At 39.0% G+C, this 18,883-nt stretch overlaps 1 protein-coding gene across 9 annotated transcripts in view; it reads left to right on the forward strand.

Moving 5' to 3' along the window:
• ABCC1 (ATP binding cassette subfamily C member 1 (ABCC1 blood group)) overlaps positions 1–18,400 on the forward strand; it is a 37,706-nt gene extending 19,306 nt beyond the window's left edge. For 3 of the 9 annotated variants that reach the window (XM_085514147.1, XM_015876659.3, XM_085514149.1), the window contains exons 13-31: positions 1,287–1,433; positions 1,804–1,891; positions 2,591–2,660; positions 3,438–3,564; positions 4,634–4,810; positions 5,859–6,026; positions 6,390–6,567; positions 9,812–9,896; positions 10,165–10,303; positions 11,120–11,327; positions 11,884–12,194; positions 12,564–12,763; positions 13,233–13,359; positions 13,502–13,603; positions 13,718–13,864; positions 14,564–14,722; positions 14,870–15,036; positions 15,715–15,909; positions 16,875–18,400. In XM_085514147.1, the coding sequence (XP_085370273.1) occupies positions 1,287–1,433; positions 1,804–1,891; positions 2,591–2,660; positions 3,438–3,564; positions 4,634–4,810; positions 5,859–6,026; positions 6,390–6,567; positions 9,812–9,896; positions 10,165–10,303; positions 11,120–11,327; positions 11,884–12,194; positions 12,564–12,763; positions 13,233–13,359; positions 13,502–13,603; positions 13,718–13,864; positions 14,564–14,722; positions 14,870–15,036; positions 15,715–15,909; positions 16,875–16,983 (2,904 nt within the window). In that variant the 3' untranslated portion in view covers positions 16,984–18,400. Of the gene's footprint in view, positions 1–1,286; positions 1,434–1,803; positions 1,892–2,590; positions 2,661–3,437; positions 3,565–4,633; positions 4,811–5,858; positions 6,027–6,389; positions 6,568–8,024; positions 8,070–8,770; positions 8,943–9,811; positions 9,897–10,164; positions 10,304–11,119; positions 11,328–11,883; positions 12,195–12,563; positions 12,764–13,232; positions 13,360–13,501; positions 13,604–13,717; positions 13,865–14,563; positions 14,723–14,869; positions 15,037–15,714; positions 15,910–16,874 lie in introns of those variants that run through there. The other 6 variants (XM_085514146.1, XM_015876658.3, XR_014933864.1 and 3 more) reach the window with 5 other exon arrangements.
• The last annotated feature ends 483 nt before the right edge of the window (positions 18,401–18,883 follow it).

Here is an 18,883-nt window from a genome sequence, read left to right on the forward strand (position 1 = left end):
GCAATTTCCCAGATTTTTATTCTTGATAGATGTTCTTCTATAAACTTCTGATTAAAGAACTATGCGCATGCCTACTTAAAAGCACTTTTGAAATGCAAAATACTTTCTCTTCTCCTGTTTCAATGGCCGGGGTTCTTCCCACATTGTTTAATAATGCTGTCAGGAAACTATTCATTTTGCAGTACCTCCCATAGTGCTGTCTCTGCTGATAAAGTTCTATTTCAGACTAGTTGCTGACAGCACAGGAGTGCAGACATGCTGCTTCTGAAGTTATTTTTTGGCTCCTATAGTGTTTTTGATCTCCGTGGGAGGGCTTTCTCACTGGGATATGATTGTCCAAACTTAGGACTGTACAAACAAACTACTGTACCAGGCACAGCTGAGTCAGCCACCGTAGGATGGACAAGGCTTGTCTTCACAGCAGTCAGTTTTTAAACATAAATACTGATGATAATATTTTGTAGGTGTTTGAGCTAATTAGTTCATGCCTTGTAGGAGGGAGGTCACCAGTGGTTAAACAAGCTTGTTTTCCTGTGTCAGCTTGGGAAAGGAGTGCTAGTTCTTGTTACGTACAGAGGTATGAGTGTTGTTATCATGAAAGAAAACAGTGTAAAAGGAATAGGCATATTGAGATTGGGAAGGATTGTACTGTTTTTTCTTTGGCTTAACTTAGTTTACTTCAGTTTTATTACAATTTAATCAACATAATTTTGAAGAATGTTGATATTTATGGCTTTTATTTGTATATCTTGCTGATAATGGTTTATTGTCATTTTCTTGTTCGGAATGAATCTTAAGCTTTTCTGCTGTGAACTGTTTAGGTAATACAAGTTTTCATAATTGCAACACAGTAACAGTTAAAATTTCTTAGGAAATCTGTGTTAAAGAGAGCTGTACTTTGCTATCTGGAGTTATAGTGGTCCCTATGGAATATAAAATGGGTTAGTGCTGGGATATTTCCAACTTTTCAGTCCACGTACGTTACTCATCTAATGTCTGCGATTGACTTAGAAGTGAAGGAGAGCAGAGACAAAGGCTGGCTGTCGTTCCTTTCCTTCCCTTCTCAGGCAGTGCAACCACAGGGAGCCTGGGATGTTTGTGGCTTCACCCTCACTGTGTGCAGAAAGTGAACACTGGAATGCTCCAGAATATATTCAAATCAAATGTTTGTTTTTGAGTCTTTAGTGGGAGTACAGAGTTTATCAGAATGATAAACGCTTTGATTTTAGACCTCTGGCTTAAAAAAGGCATTGCTCTGATCGTAACCATTACTCTTTGTATTTCAGGTTGCCTTGTCCACATTTGCTGTGTATGTCAAAATAGATGAGAACAATATCTTGGATGCTCAGAAGGCATTTGTATCCCTAGCTTTATTCAACATTCTCAGGTTTCCATTGAACATACTTCCTATGGTTATCAGCAGCATAGTAGAAGTAAGATTTTGTTCATTAACAGTCTTTTCTGTGTAGAAGTAGTTACTGATTGGAAAGACTACAGTTGTGTGCTCAGATAACATTTGCTGGTGATGTTCAGTCACCTCAAAATAAACTTTGCATTTCCTCTATATTGAATGCTGTACTGGCAAAGCTATCAGTCTTGGGTATGGTGGGTGAGCGTACCCAAAATCACCTGTATTTCTTATAACTGGGAAATACAAGCTTGACTACCCAGGAAGCTACATAATGGTTTAAAAAAAAAAAGGGATTAGGAGTGTGTTGTAATGATATAATGCATACATGGTGTATAATACTGTTCTTAGATATAATTAGCAGAATAAGAGTTTTGTGTCTCTTTCTAATGTAGGCTAGTGTCTCCTTGAAGCGCCTTCGGGTGTTCCTGTCTCATGAAGAATTAGATCCAGACAGCGTAATCAGGGGTCCCATCACAAATGGTGAGTTTCTTTTGCAAAAGAACTTGTGCAAATTTTTGGTGGCTTTGCAGTGTCTCTTTTGTTTTCTGTAACAAATATTCTGCGTTTTGGTGGATTTCACTGATTAATTTTAGCCAGTAAGCAGAGAAGGGATGTTGTAAAAATGAAAGTTGTATACAGTTTCTACCGTGTTCTCAGGTGCAGTTTCTGTCCCCAGCTTCTGTGTCAACTGTCAACTGTTAGTTTTAGGTGTACTAGTTTGAAAGTCAAGAGGTTGATAATTAACTGTCCCAGAGCTGAGTGTTTTGGAGAAAAGGAATTGTAAACCATTTCAGCGCCTTTAACAGAGAATGGGTGAGTCCCATTTCTGGCACATGCCCCTGGTTCATCTTGTGCAAGGAGCATCACTGTGAGCTTTGCTGTATCTAGCACATGTATTTAGCTGCTCTGGTTATATACAGCTGCTCAGGACATAAATGAGCTTGAAGGGAGATCTACTTCCTAACTTCTGATGAGGTTATGCTTATTATTCTAATGCTTATTATTCTGCTTAGAACAGAATACAAGATTTGGGTAAGCAGTGGGTTTTTGTTCTGCTACAGAAGTAGTTGTATGCATCTACTTTGGTGTGCTTAAATCAACTTCTGTGGCTTAATCCAAAGCATACAGTTTATCTGCTTGCATTCACATTTGTGTAAAATTATATTTTCTGTTTATCAGCTGAAGGAAGCATCGTTGTAAAGAATGCAACATTTAGCTGGTCCAAAACAGATCCTCCCACACTGAATAGGTAAGCATTGGTACCCTTGATGTTTTGCTGCATCATAAATTGTCTGTATTTAGATTAGAAAGTCTAAATGCATAAGACTTTGTTCCCTTAAAGGAGCAGGAAAAAAAAATGCTTATTTTTCTTAATTTATTATGTTTATTTTACAACATTTATTTTACATGTATATATATGTATATGCGTATATATGTATGTGTACATATATAGATAAATAAATATATATATTTAAAAAAAAAGAGTAGCAACAGGTTTAATGGAAGGTGGGAAAGCTTCAGAGATGTTAAGCTCTTGCTACAGGCTGCAGATGGGACGAGCTCCATCTAGAGGATGCAGTGGTGCAGTGAGGCTATTTCCTCATCCCATGTCCCTTAACATTTGCACTGTGTGCCATGTCTTCCCTATGCTCTCTACTCTTCCTTGATCTTGGCTGCTCTTTCTTGGGTCTTAAATTGCATGTCCTTTGGGATGAGGATGCTGTTTGAGCAGCAACCATTAGTATTACATTTCTGCTTACAGAACTTTTAAGAGAAAAACTGGAAGTGATTTTTTTTCTTCTTTTTGACTCATTACATGTGAAGGTGCTGTTTCCTGTCTATGAGAAAAGCTGTGTGCTTTTTGAAAGAAAGGCTGTATTTTCAAGTAGTTTAAGTTCATGTGGTGTGTCAGCATTTTGCAGTGCGAGTTCACGTTGCATCTGACTTTATATGGGCTGTTCAGTAGATTGTTTAACTACTGGGATATGCCAGCAAGTGAGGCTGAATTGCATGCATTTCATTTCAGCATTAACTTTGCCGTTCCTGAAGGCTCCCTGATAGCTGTTGTTGGTCAGGTTGGCTGTGGGAAGTCTTCGTTGCTGTCTGCGTTACTGGGGGAGATGGTCAAAAAGGAAGGCTACGTGGTCGTCAAGGTGTGTGATGTGTCTGAAAAACTGCTTAGCTATTTGTGGGTCTTGCCTGAGTGTTTCCAGGTTTGCAAGTGATGTGAAGGCAGCTTTTCAGATGAACGCATACGTGGCTCAGTTTCCTGGCCAACCATATTTATGCCATAGCCCACACTCTGTTAAGGATTAACTCAGCTTCTAAATCTGTCAATTTCAGGTTTAGCCAAATAGACAGAATAGTGGAATGCTCAAAGATAAGTTCTGTTGAGTCTTGCTGGCAGCCAGGTATGGGGGAAAGAGACCCTATTACATGTACTCCAGGATGAGGAGGAGCATCATTAAGTCAGACCTTCTTCAACATCAGAAAATTGCAAGGGGAAAGGGTATACCTGTCCCCTATACAAAGATACCCAAATGTGGGATAAGCTGCTGTTTACTTTAAAAACAGAACAAATCTGTTGCATTTGGTTAAAAAATAAAATAAAATAAATGCATGTTTGGTCACCTCCAAAATTGTTCTGGAAAAACCAAAGTAAGAGCTGAGCAACTGATGATTGGTGTCAAGAGAAAATACAACTGTGCTTCAAAGCAAATTATTTTGCAGCAGCCAAGTTCCTTTGAAGTGACATTCTTACATAAGAGCAACTTCCCCTACTTTTAGCAGAGATCTCTTGGCAGGGATGCATTTGTTAAACACTCTTAAATTCTATATTAAATTGTTTTATGGTGAGCATAATTTATGGGTAGATGAAAGAGCAAAGCTGTAATGACTTTTAACATCCAGTAATTGTGTAAATATTCTCTAACCAAATGTTTCTTCTAAGTTTATGTTAGGGAATTGTGTTTCATTTGAAGTCTTTTATTTTCCACCAACATGCTTTGTTACATGCACTTGCAGAGAGGATTAAAAAATAATATATTTTAGGAGGTGCTACCCCAAGTGCACGCATTTGTCTGTGTCATTCCAAAGTGACCATAAGCTGTTTGTGGAGTATATAGCACTGCCAGCCTCACAATGCCCTGCTGTGATTTCACTTTGTGACTGGTCTTTTTGTCTTATATACTGAATAAGGAACTTTAATTTTTTTTTTTGCAGGGCTCAATTGCATATGTTCCTCAGCAAGCCTGGATCCAAAATGCAACTTTAGAAGATAATATTATCTTTGGAAGAGAGATGAATGAGAGCCGGTACAAGCGTGTTATTGAGGCTTGTGCACTTTTGCCTGATTTAGAGATTCTTCCTATGGGAGACAGAACAGAAATAGGAGAAAAGGTATTTAAACACCCACTCTAACTCTGCTATTACTTGTAGATAAGACCATATGGCTTCTATTCTACTTTGTAATAAAGTTATGTTGAGTTGAAAACATTGAGAGTAGGAATCCTCTAGAATAAGAGGCAAATTTGAACAGTATATAGTTTCTTTAATACTCAGAAGGGAGAAATGCTTTCTCAATTACAAGTGCAAATGCATCTTAACGAGTCCTGTTTTTAAACAGCCCTGAGTTGCCTCGATCATAGAGCATAAACATTTGTGGAAACAGGAGAAGAACCTTCTAAACACTTCAGGGGGGAATGCGTGTAGGAGAATGTGTTGAGGTTTTCTTTTTGGCTTTTGGTTGCAAAAATACATGCAGTGTGATATTTAGAAACTTGCCTAAATGATAGAGTGCTCTGGTTTCTGAGCAGGACCAGGTGTCCTTTAAACACATGGCCAGCTTTGTGTAGGTAAGCTGCTTGGTGTTTTGCTAAGCTGATGCCCTCCAGAGGACAGGAAGGGATATGCAGAGATATATGCTTTGCCTGCTGGCTAGTTTTAGATGGGGTATAGCTGCCAACTGTCAGCCTCAGCTCCAGATTCAGGTGAGTGTGCAGCTTTATTTTCACCACAAGAAATTTGGCTGGTCAGAAGGCCAACCAAACTGTAGGGTGTGCTTAGAGTTTGTTCATGAGATTGGGGAAGCACTGTAGAAATAAAGCTGAGAGGAAAATTAGCCACTGAATGCACGGAATGAGGTATGACTGCTCTGTGTTAATTTCTTGCAAGATTAGTAAACAATACCTTTTTTTTGTTTACTAATCCTATAGCACTAGTGATATAAGTTAACAGACTTCCTTCTGAGGGGATTTTGGCTGCAGTTGTTCATGCTGTAGTAGTGAATAACTTGTGATAAGTATCTGTTTATTCAGTGCTGTAATGTCTCTGGTTTGCATAAACCTGCTGTGGCTTTTCTATTTCTCAAACACTGTGCTTCTTTCACTACAGCAAGGCATCATCTTTTAGATGTAAATAAAGGATCTCATTTTCTTATTTTCCCCAGGGTGTGAATTTATCTGGAGGACAGAAGCAGCGGGTTAGTCTTGCTCGAGCAGTCTACTGTAATGCAGATACCTATTTATTCGATGATCCCTTATCAGCTGTTGACGCTCACGTTGGGAAACATATTTTTGAAAAAGTTATTGGACCAAAAGGAATCTTGAAAAATAAAGTATGTAATGATGTAATAACTTGTCTTTGGGGAATGATTTGTTTTTCTTTGCTGAGTTCAAATGATTCCAAGTTGCACAAATTTCACCTCCAGACTTTTACTTTAAACATGAAAAGAATAGAAGGATTCTTCTGAGATTTGTTTATTTTTTTAGAAATCCTAAACCTCTTAGTTCTTGTGATAAGAAATAACTTTGGTTTTTCTAATTCAAAATTCTGGGAAGGAAGAGTCAAAAGACAAGGACAGTTGTTTTGCATGCCTGTCCATAATTTTTACTGTATTATACACAGAATTAAAACTGTGAATCATTGTATTTACTAGTTTGAGATGTTAGAATGATTTTTTTTTTCTTTTGCTGCTTAGACACGGGTTTTAGTAACCCATGCAGTGAATTATCTGCCTCAAATGGATACAATTCTAGTAATGACTGATGGAGAAATCTCTGAGATGGGATCCTACCAGGAGCTGCTGAAGCAAGATGGAGCTTTTGCAGAGTTCCTTCGTACATACGCTAATGCTGAACAAAGCATGGAGAGCAGCGGTAAGCTTCCAAGTAAATCCTCTTTTAGATAAACTGATATATGGCAAGTTTGGGGACTCCTGTTGAATGATAAGTATTAGTTGTTTTGGTTATAACTGCTGTTTCTCTCAATATATATGTAGGTAGAAGTGATTTTTTTTATTGCTGTGCTTATTTCTAACAGTATGAAGCTGAGTTGGGCTCAAGAGCACTATGTTTGATAGATAGGATGGTTGTACAGTGCCTGTAGGTATGGATGGGTGCTGCCCTCCTATGGCTTCTGGAAAGGCAAGAGTTAAATAGTCAGAGGTGTTGGCTCTGATCTAAATGTTGTTGTTGAATCCCGATATGAGCGTTAGTTCAGGAAGCACCTGCCTGGGTCAGGAAATAATCTGACTTCCTCTTAAATTAATTTCACTTAACCTTCTTCAGCTTTGCTGTTCTCTTTGGTAAGGCAAAATCTGGCTGTATTCTCTGCCTCAAATGGCCTAAGCAAATAACTAATTCAACGTGAGCACTGTTAAGGTACCAAGGTGCTTGGAAGAGTGAAGTATCCCACAGTTCCTTACTTATCTAACCATGCTGTGTGATCACAGAATCATTAAGGTTGGAAAAGACCACTAAGAGCATCTAGTCCAACTGTCAGCCCATCACCTGTGCCCTCTAAACCATGTCCCTCAGAAACACATCTAAGCTTTTCTTGAATACCTCCAGGGACAGCGACTCTGCTGCTTCCCTGTGCCAATGCATCACCTCTCTTTCCGAAAATAAATCTTTCCTGATATCCAGCCTGAACCTCTCCTGGTGCAATTTAAGGCTGTTCTCTCTTGTCCTGTCACTGTTACCTGGGAGAAGAGGTTGACCCCCACCTCATCACAACTTCTTCTGAGGGAATTGTGGGGAGCCATAAGGTCTCCCCTGAGCATCTTCTCCAGACTGAACAATCCCAGGTCCTTCAGCTGCTCCCAGCAGGGCAGTGCTCCAGACCCTTCACAGCTTCATTTTCCTCCTTGCAGATTCATTTACATGGACAGAAGTTGTCACTCTTAAAATATGATTATATACATCCTTACTGTTGAGAATAGCGAGTTTCTTAGCTTTTGATATGAAATCTCTTCCATGCCATTGAGGAAAACTCCTATGGTCATTGCTTGTATATTCTGGGATTTTTCTGTTAATTTGAGGTTGCCTTGGAGCTACTTTTTGATTTCTGCTCCCCAGCCCTCATTAGTGCATTTGTAGAAGGAAGTTTAGTGATCTGTCACTTGCAGCCATATGGTTTGGATTTTTTTTTTTCCTTTAAGGCTGCCTTTTTTCTCCAAAGAGTGGGATTAATAAGATCAGCTTCAGTGAAATTCGATCCTGCCTTGAGCATGTGTTTGTCTTTGTGGTTTAGGTTGTGCTGCTTTAATGCATTTATGCTTGTGAGGGTTGAAAATGGTTGTGTTCTGGAAAAAGTTAATTATATATGCTTTTAGACTCAGATCCTTCATTAGAAAGAACAGTTCAACCTCTGGAAACAGGTAACTGCTTTTTTGCCTTGTGGCTTTTACTAGTGCTTGTAGTGTGGAGCTACACTAGTCACTGTACTTCGTTAACAAAAGAGATTGAATCATTATTAGAAGAATTTCATCTGTATAACAAGGCATTTGTTTGGTTCGCGTGTAACCTCTGTGTGTACAGTAATTCACAAGCTGACTTACAGGTAACTAATTTACCCACTGTGGTTCTGTATCTCAAATGTTTTCATAGGGAAGCTTTAAATTAACTTGAAAGGTGCATCTCCCACTTTGGATTTAGGAGTATAATGAGTATAATCTGAGAGGGAAAGCTCGGTATTGAGACATGAAGGTCCCCTTGGTTCTTGTATACTTAGTATTTTATATTCTGGACTCACTATGACAATCTTCAGTACATTTCTCTCTCAAAGGGTGAATGCAGTTTATGCATGAAATCTTTGTAGCCTATAACAAGACATCAAATGTAAGAGCTGCTAAGGAAGGGTGGTTTACTTGTGGTTTTCTTACGTTCCTGTGGGTTTAGTGCTTCAGTGATGCTCCAAAGTGATATGGTGTTTTTCATAAGGGACCTCGGTAAAAGAGAACATATCAAGTGCTTAAAATAGCCAACATTCATTTCTTTTAAAAATAAGAACTAAATAATTGAAGCTTTCACTTTTGTTGTTGTTTCTGCTCTTTTTTTTCCCTTCCTGCTTTTGTACCAGATTAACTTTGGGTTTTTAGAGTTTTGCAGAACAGTTTTAAGTTCAGGCAGCCCATCATTTGTGAACCAATGAGCTGATTTATGCACACATGTTGTGCTTTCTTATAAAAACATGAAGAGTTCAGATTCTAAACCTACACCAATTATTCTGCATTTCTGTTTGATGGAGTCAGGTGAGCTTTTTTCTGTTTGCATAGACTCTTTTAAAATGCAAAATTATTTTGTTACAAATTAAATGTTATACATGAAAATAGGGCTTCACCTAGTTATCAGAGGTCAAAATCATTTGCATTAGGGGAAAGATGACATAATCTGAACCCAGAAGTTTTATTCATGTGTTACACTGGATTAGGTTGTTAGGAGAAATCTTAATTCAAGCTGATAGGTTTTGTAAGTGTTTTAGGCAACACTCTTGAGTGTTCTGCATTTTGTTACTGGTGGGATGTTGTGGAATAACAAAACTTCACTGATGTGTGCAGTCATCTCCTTGCTTAAATGAATGATTCCTATGGTTGCTTAAAAACATGGGGCTTTTCTATGTTGCTTTCTGCGTCATTTTGCAGGAGGATATAAAGTTAATGGCACCTGTCACCTGTTTTTATAGCTTTCTTCCATTTACTAGAATGTCTGCTGATTGTGTTCTAAAATAAAACTAATTTAAGGCTTAACTGTATTAAAGATGCTGTTTGAGAAGTAGAAGATGGTTAGAGTGTTGGCTTTTTGCGTCAGAGTGAGACATAGTGCAACTTGGTATTTTGTGTTTTAACATCAAGTATTTTCTCATATTATTATTACTGACCTATAATTGTAAGAAAACAGAAAAATAAATGTTCCCCGTGTTGTCAGCTAACCCTTTTGGGTTGGGACTAAGCTGATGTTCTCATCTGATCTATTATCTGTTAGCATGTGCAAATACTCCTGTGTTTTACTGTTTATTTGCACACCAGGACTGCGCCTAGCATTTATTACAGCAATTCAACCACTGTATCTCATCACTATCACTTTCATATTTTCTTTTTTACTTTATTTTTTTCTCCCTCAGATGCGAGTAGTCCATCTGGAAAAGAAGGAAAGCCTGTAGAAAATGGAGTTATTGTGAATGAAGCCCCTGGAAAGCTGATGCATCGGTTTGTGGCCCTTTTCTTCCTCTCTTTTTTTCCTTTTGTTTTTGTTTTTTTACTCTCTCCCCCCCAGAGAGGGGATGTAGAGGGGAGAGGACCAATGATAGTCAGTTGCTTGGTGATGGCTAATAAAGGAGACTGATTATCATGAGAATAATGCAAACTAGTCACTTTAGCCATAGGCCCTTTAAATCTGTCTATGAAGTAAACACCTGGCCGGTATTTTCCAAGTCAAAAATAAAAATAAAAAAAAAAAAATTGTATATTTTAACAGGCAGCTCAGTAACTCCTCCACATACAGCAGAGAAACTGGAAAGTCACAGCACCAGAGCAGCACAGCAGAGCTACAGAAACCTCTTGCAGAGAAGAACTCCTGGAAACTGACAGAGGCTGACACAGCAAAGACTGGGAGGGTAAGATTTCATGCTCCCACTTCCTGTGCTCTATTTCAGTTTCAGAAAAATAACATGATTGGGAAAAAATGGCTTCTAAAGACCACACAGCTGGAGTGAGAAAGGGTTGAGTGAATTGCCTCTTGTTCTGTAGAACTTCATTGAAGTATTACTGTGTTCTTTGTAAGGCTGACCTCATCCAAACTTAAAAGAAAGAAAAAACTTGCAGCAGCTTTTCTTTTTTTTTTTTTGAAAGAGGTTGTAAGGTTGTGACAAATGAAGTCACCTTGTGAAATCTGTACTTCAGCACTGAATTTTAAGCCAACTTTCCACCGTAGACACAAGTACCTAATACCAGGATACTCGGGTCTTTCTTAGAGACCTTCTCTCTTGGGAGAATGGTAGTTACACCTCCTGATGATGTTGCTCCTGTCCTCTGTTTTATAATAGATCATAGAATACAAAGCTTGTGGAGCAGGGGTTTAATTAAAGGCTGTCTAATCTTATGGTAAAAAGAAAGAGATGAAAACTGGAACTCCACAGTGAAGTTTTTGGGTCTGCCACTTAAGGGGTTTTATTTCAGGCAGTTCTCTCCCTTCCCTTCTCTTGTAAGACAAGGGGAAGATAATGTATGCCTGCCTTCAAGGGATGTTTGATTTGGTACAACTCTCTAGAATGTCTTACAGCTTGTGCTTCTGGGCAGTGGCTTTGTACAATGGAATTGTTGTGTTTTTATGGCTTGATGCAGGAATATTAATTCTAAATAGATGTTCAAGGAATGGGAACTGTTGTCTTTGAAACAAAATGAAAACATTTCTGTTTCTTTTCCCTCTTCAGGTAAAGGCAAAAGTATACTGGGAATACATGCGAGCTATTGGACTCTATATCTCTTTTCTGAGCATTTTCCTCTTTATATGTAACCATATAGCCTCCCTGGCTTCCAACTATTGGCTGAGTTTGTGGACAGATGATCCTGTTGTCAATGGAACACAGCAGTACACAAATGTCAGACTGGGCGTATATGGAGCACTGGGAATTTCTCAAGGTTTGCCTGATTTTACCTTTTTTAAGAGTAGCTCACTTAGAATTTTCTAATGCTCTTGTTGACCTTGTATTCCCAGTACTGCAGCAGCAATTTGCTAAGGTTGTGGGTTTTGTTTTGGTTAGTTTTTTTTCCAGTCATATAAAGACGAAGGCACCATGAAGAGGCCAGACCAGCTCAGTGGGTTTTTCTTATGTCTTCTTTGTGGTCAAAATTTTTTTTAACATGAAATATAACACTCAGAGTGGGGTGTGCAACAGCCCTCTTTAGAGTTGTCATAAAAATCCTAATAAAAATTATATGCCATCTTAAAATGAAGTGCTGTTTACTCAGGGAAAGTGCTCAAATATTTTGATTTTGGTAATGGAGAATCTTCCACAAGGGTAAAGTGCTGATTCCACTGAAAAAGCTTTTGAATAATCACCAAATCTAACTGTAATGAACTCCAAATCTCAGGATTATTGTACTAGAGCTGTCCCAGTTCTAAGTGATGACAAAATGGAGGAAAGTTTTTAGTGTGAGTGTTGAGAGCGGTAAAAAAACAAGTCTTCTTTTCCAGGTATTGCTGTGTTTGGCTACTCGATGGCTGTGTCAATAGGAGGAATATTTGCTTCACGACACCTGCACCTTGACCTGCTGCACAATGTCCTCAGGTCTCCAATGAGTTTCTTTGAACGTACACCCAGTGGAAATTTAGTGAACCGATTCTCTAAGGAGATAGATACCATCGACTCTGCCATTCCGCCAATCATCAAGATGTTCATGGGCTCAACATTTAATGTGATTGGGGCATGTATCATCATTTTGCTGGCCACCCCTATAGGTGCCGTCATTATTCCACCTCTGGGACTTGTCTACTTTCTTGTGCAGGTAGGAGATGTTGGCCAGTGTCAGCTGGACCAGAAATTATTTATCTTCTGTGTAAGACAGTGGGCTAGGATAGATTTTAATGTTTATGTTGTGTCATTCTTAGCTGATGGTGCTTTGCATGACTTACGGATTAGCTGACTTCAGCAGATCATCTCCTTTTGTTTTCAAGTGTAGAATGACTTGTGTGCAGATGTTAATCCTCTAATTACCTAAGCAGCCTTTCCTAAAATGCCATAAAATTTTGTATTTCTCTGTGTAAGTTGAATGTCTGTGACTGACAGTCCAGAGGTCTAGGAGCTCCTTGTGATTCCCCATGGCTTGTCAAATACAATCTGGCTGTAACCACAGTTTTCATATTCTGATTTGCAGAGATTTTATGTGGCCACTTCTCGACAGCTCAAACGCCTCGAATCTGTTAGTCGTTCTCCTGTGTATTCTCACTTCAATGAGACCCTTCTGGGAGTCAGTGTAATTCGAGCCTTTGAGGAGCAGAAACGATTTATAAAGCAGAATGACATGAAAGTGGATGAAAACCAGAAAGCTTATTATCCAAGCATTGTTGCAAACAGGTAATGGTGCAATTGTAATATTGAAAGATGTTTTGTTATCTCTGCCTTGTCAGTCACCTGTCAGTGTATTTGTTTCAGGTAGGGCAACCCTTGTGAATATAGCAGTTATCTTAAACTTGCATGATGCAATTAAGGTTAATTCTGAGTTTCCCTTGTTTATAGTTCCTGTCTTACATCTGGGTAGTATTTTTAAAAGTCGTGGTTCATCTGTTTCAATGTAACTACATCTGCTTTCTGAACTAAAACAGGAATTAATGTCTCTGAAAGGTTTATTTAATTCTCTATGCCTTTTGCATGCTATTGGAGCAGAACATCAGGTGCCTTACAGTTCCTGTGTCACTGGAAGTACTCAGATGCCACGTTACTAGTCATTTGAAGTTAAAAACAAGATAAATGGCAGTAGCTCACTGCATTCATGATTATCTGGGGATGTTACTGGAAAGATGTGTTACGTCTTTCTGTATTGCAGATGGTTGGCGGTACGTCTGGAGTTTGTGGGGAACTGTATTGTTCTCTTTGCAGCATTGTTTGCAGTGATGGCACGCAACAAGCTCAGTGCGGGACTGGTTGGTCTTTCAATCTCCTACTCACTGCAGGTAATTACACCTTAATGAAAATAAACAACCGTGACTGCATCTGAAAACTAGAATCTTGCTCAGACTTTGGAGAGAATGTAAGGTACACAAAATTTTTGAAAGTTGTTTAGTGTAAAGTGTTGTTAAAATTCTTTTCTTGCAGATTACAGCATACTTAAACTGGCTGGTTCGTATGACATCTGATCTGGAAACCAACATCGTTGCTGTGGAAAGAGTCAAAGAATATGCTGAAATGGAGAAGGAGGTACAGTGAGTTGTTCACCACAGTGAACATTTGATGTTTCCCAGGACTTGCAGTTGTATCATTGTGCCCAGGTAAGGGAAGAAGTGATCAGGTATGTTTGTGTGGTTGTTTCAGGCTGAGTGGAGTATTGAAGAAACTGCCCCAGCAAGCACCTGGCCTGAGGAGGGGAAAGTCGAGTTTCGAGGCTTTGGTTTACGTTACCGGGAAGACTTGGATTTGGTTCTGAAAAATATAAATATCACCATCAATGGGGGTGAGAAGGTAATGACTTTGAATTAATAGCAGACCATTACTGTATTATAAATATGCATACATAGGCCAAAGAGGGGCACATCTACTGTCAGGCCTCTATAGTTGCCGTTTCCATTTAGGTATTTTTATTTTTTTTCATGAGTGCATGCTGTCTATATACAAATACGGGCCGAATACTATGTCAGTGCTAGATAGAAAATGCAGATGGCAAGAGATGCGTCAAGCAACTAAAGTAGCAATTTGAAAAATAAAGCAACACACTTTTTCTTAAAAAGAGAAAAGAATCACTGAAGACTTCAGCCTAAGTGGGAAGCAGAACATATAGTATGAAACTGAGTGCTTTTGCTGTAAATTTGCTTTAAATTCAAGGAAGAGAAGGTAAAGGCCAAATCAGAAATGTAACTACAAAGCATGAAGAGAAAAACAGAATAGTTAGGACATCTGTTACCCTCTCCTCCTGATTCCATCTGCTTTTCTGTAAAACTGAATAATTCTGTGGATTGCAATTTTGAGATTTCCTTTTATTTCTGTAACACTTGATATTTTTTTTCCCTTCCTGTTAGATTAGCTTCTGCTTATTGCACTATTTTAAGGTGTTGATAGCTCAAGAAATGTAACAACCTTTCAGCAATGTCTACTTTGGATAGAGTCTTGGAAACGCTTTAACTCTGTCCTAGTGTAAGATCTTCCCGTATTTCTTTCCACCAGATAGGAATAGTTGGAAGAACAGGAGCTGGAAAATCCTCCCTTACTTTAGGCTTGTTTCGGATCAATGAAGCAGCTGAAGGAGAAATTGTTGTTGATGGAATTAATATTGCAAAGATAGGGCTCCATGACTTGCGGTTCAAGATAACCATAATTCCTCAGGTGGGTGAAGCCTAACTCCTTAATTCAGTAGATTGGTTTGCTTCAACTGCAGCTGCACATGTTGTTTTCCTTTCTCTATTTAAGAAAAAATTTTGGAGCACTTGCTGTGTTCTGCATGGATTGTCAATTATGTTTTTCTTTGAGTAGGATCCAATATTATTTTCTGGTTCTCTGCGTATGAATCTTGATCCTTTTGACCAACACTCTGATGAAGACATTTGGAGATCTTTGGAACTGGCTCACTTGAAAAATTTTGTGTCTTCCCTTCCTGATAAACTCAATCACGAATGCTCTGAAGGTGGAGAAAACCTCAGGTAAACTTAAAAATAAACAGTGCTCGCCTTAAGAGTTATGTATGAACTGGGAAGTGTGTGTGTGGTCTCCAATCTGCAGCTAGACTCCCTACTTACGGAACACTTAGAGCTCACTTTGAACAAAAGGTACTTGGAACCTCACAGTAGCAGCGTTGGTTGGTTGTTTGTGGGCGGTTGTTGTTGTTGGTAGTTGTTCATTTTAATGTGCTTTGACATTTGGCATCCTGGCGTGTGCAGACTTGGAAAGGGTTTTGGTAGCAGCAGCCTGCTGTTTGTAGTAGGAGCTCTGAACTAATGATGGCTTGTGCTCAAGTGATGTAGCTTTCCTATGGGGAGTAGTTAGCTTGCTTTTAGCACTGTAACAAAGTTATGCTTTCAGTCTGTAGAAACCATTTGAAATCCAGTTCTTAACAATGCAATGATTCAGTGATCTAGACCATTTGTAATGTACTCTATGATTACATTGCCTATATTTTGTTATGAGAAGGATGTTATAGTTAAGATGCTGTTATATGCTTTATAGTGAAGTAGTAAGGCTGACATTACCTATTTTGCTGGAATCAAGGCACTTACACTTGAGAAGAGTTCTAATGGGAATTGCTGGGCTTTGGAAAACAGTTCTGAACTTGCTATGACTTCTGTTTTTTTACACCCTTCTCCTTTCTCCCATCTGTGCAGTGTGGGACAGCGCCAGCTGGTGTGCCTGGCACGAGCTCTGCTCAGGAAATCCAAAATCCTGGTTCTAGATGAAGCCACGGCTGCTGTTGATCTTGAGACAGATAACCTCATACAGTCAACAATAAAATCTCAATTTGAAGAATGTACTGTTTTAACTATAGCACATCGTCTGAACACAATCATGGACTATACAAGGTAAAGTTTTTATTGTTTCTGTCTTGGTATGTGTGATTTGTAGTGTGCTCTACTTCTATCTAGCACGGTAATGCTCATCTGTGTTGGCCAGTGTCTTTTTAGCTCTCTCTCCACATTGCTGCTGAAATTGTGGAATAGGTGGGTTGTCTGTATTCTGGCTTACAGTGGCTGTGCTTGGCCTTTGAAGCTCCTCAGTTTCCTCTGTCGTGTTGCTGTTGTGCCATTTGTGTAGGGGAAAGGAGGCAAGAAGGACAACAGGAATCTATTCTAATCTAATCTAATTTAGGCACAGATGGAAGAGGCATTGGAATTTTAGGGAGCACATAATCTAAACTGGGCACAGACAGCATAAGGACTCAGAGGGGAAGTTGCTGCCTTTGTCTGGAGTTGATTTGATGTTCCTCCATCACTCAGTTCTGCCTTTATGACCTCTGTCATCTTCGGCAGCCTTGTGAAGATGTGGTCGAGTGTAGATTTTTCTCTCACATTCAACTGTAATCTCTCTTGTCCTTTTTATCACAGTATGTCAGAGAGCAAAGTGACCACCGATACAACTGTTTGCTCTTGTACACCTCTGCTGCACTTTTGATACTGAAAGATAAGAGACAAGCATTGCATGTGCCACTGTCACCAGGTTAAAACCCAGTTTGGTTGAGGCAGCCAGTAATGCCATGCAGCAGCAGCACTTTCCTAAGGGTCTGGCCAGCATCTGCAATGCCTGGACCATTGACAGAGGCATGTGAAGGACTCTTCGAACTCTGCACTGACTTCGAGTGTAGTGACTTGCTTTGTGAATTTCCTCGTTACAATCTCTCTTCACTCATTCAGTCTGGACTGTCTTCCCTTGCATAGAGTAGCTGTGTTACTGTTAATTTCTCTGTCTATATATACCACCTATTCACTGACGTTCTGAATTGACCTTCTTCTGAGTTTTCTTTTTTTATCTTTAATTTCTTGTTTTACAGAGTTTTAGTCCTGGAGAGAGGCGAAGTGGTGGAGTGTGATAGCCCAGAGAACCTACTTCAGGCAAAAGGCGTTTTCTATAGCATGGCCAAAGACTCAGGATTGGCATAGGATTTGAATGTGAATGGGAAAGGGGGAGGTGGTGCACTCAGACAAATGAAATTTCCCCTGAGCTGGTGTGAATTCGGTTACAGACGTAATGAAGTCAGCCACAGCACAGCAATGGAAGTAGTACAAAAATGCACATTTTTTCTTTCTTCTCCTGTGTATTGATTTTTAGCCAGCTTTAGGAGAAGCATATAAACTCTTGCCTGACATCTGTCATTATGTGCTCAAACATAAGGTGGAGAAATTCATCGGAGAAATTATTTTCCTTTTCATTTGCTCTTATTTCCTCAAACCCATTTTTATTTTAAGTACTTTTGCAAATGCTAGTTATTTGTTTGCTGATTCGTTGTTTGATGAGCCATCTATTGTGATATGCACTTGGAACATTTTGTGGCATATAGTCCTAACATCCAAAGATTTTGTTCTTGTGAAATAATGCTTGTGCCAGATTTTCTCATTACGGCATTTACTGTACATGGTTAATGCTTCTATGCATTCTCCTAAGGATTTTACATGTGTTTACGTTGTATAGCAGCAAGTTCACTGTGTCAGTAGTGCTGATGTGCAAAAACAAGCACAGCCAACTTCAGAGTGGTATTTAAGCATTTTTGGAATGATGATCACTCCAAAACCCATTTCTAGCATCTGTTGCAGAATACAGTACAAGATTTTACACCCGGTTCACTCAGGAATTCTGACTTGGGTGGAGAATTCTGGTTATGCCTGTGGGGGCTGAGCTGAGCGGTGAGGACTGACCTGAGCAGAGGTTGCAGGTTCAATGTAATGCTGACTGTGATACCCCTGGCTTCAGCAGTTCTGTGCTTCAGTAGAAGTTCTGCTATATCAAGGACCCGTTGGCCTTACATTGAAGAAACGCCCTTCATGCTGCTCCAGTTGACTCTTAAATCTTCTAGGAGACTATTCTGTGACATAGTTAAAATCAACAACAACCAGCCAAAAAACAAACAACACAAATCCAACACCAAAAAAACCCCAAAGCAAAGAACTGTTTCTCTGTTTTTCGAGTTGTGTGTCAGAGCTCTAACAATTCAGTTAGCAGTGGAGTCTGGTTTTTGAAGTCTTCGTTGAATGTTCAGTTTTTTGTGGGAAGAAAAAAAGTTTTAATTTGTGTTATTTTTTAATTTGTCTTATTTTAGAGGAAAATGCTGGAAAAAAAGGCAAACTAAGCCAGATGGATCCAAATATTGAGTACTCTGAGAATGTGGACATCTGTGAATGATGTTGACCTTAATACTAGGCTGTTGTCTTCTTTAGAGTTAAGCTATTTATTTTTTTGTAAATTATTATGACTCTCTGAAATTGAATAGACTGAAATTTCTTTGTTTTTTTTTGTAATTACTATATGAATATTTACAAAGAACTTGCAGTAAAAAAAAAAAAAAAAATGTTTGAAAGATAACAACGTGTCCTGAATGTGTTCTTCCTTGCCTTGTTTTTGACAAAGGTTTCACTTAAGCTGCTTGTGGGTGGTTTTTTGTTTGCTTGTTTGTTTTTTGCCTTGAAAATGGGAATTATTGGTACTGCAGTCTAACCAGGCTTGTTAGAAATGATGCTTGGAGGTTGTTAGGATGGCTAAGAAACTTTGAGTAGTGCAGTTTGCTGTGCAGATGGGTGGTAATGACAGATCAGTACAGAAGGTGCTGTGGAGAAGACCAGAATGCTGGTCTTTGTATGTCTCGTTCTTTTACACTTAAGTGGTTGTTAATAATTGTCACTGTTTTCCCAGTTTCATATAATTTACACACTTGCAAGCACGAATCGTTCTGTCACAGCTCTGAAGCAGAGTCGCTTTTGCTTGGTCAGAGCACCCATCAGTGCTTTGTGCTGTTGTTTTATTGATTCATGGTCCTGATTCCACGTCTGTTCTCATAAAAACTTATTG

This window comes from Coturnix japonica, chromosome 13 (assembly GCF_054131305.1).
Source record: "Coturnix japonica strain WE chromosome 13, WE-NBRP24, whole genome shotgun sequence".
NCBI lineage: Eukaryota > Metazoa > Chordata > Aves > Galliformes > Phasianidae > Coturnix > Coturnix japonica.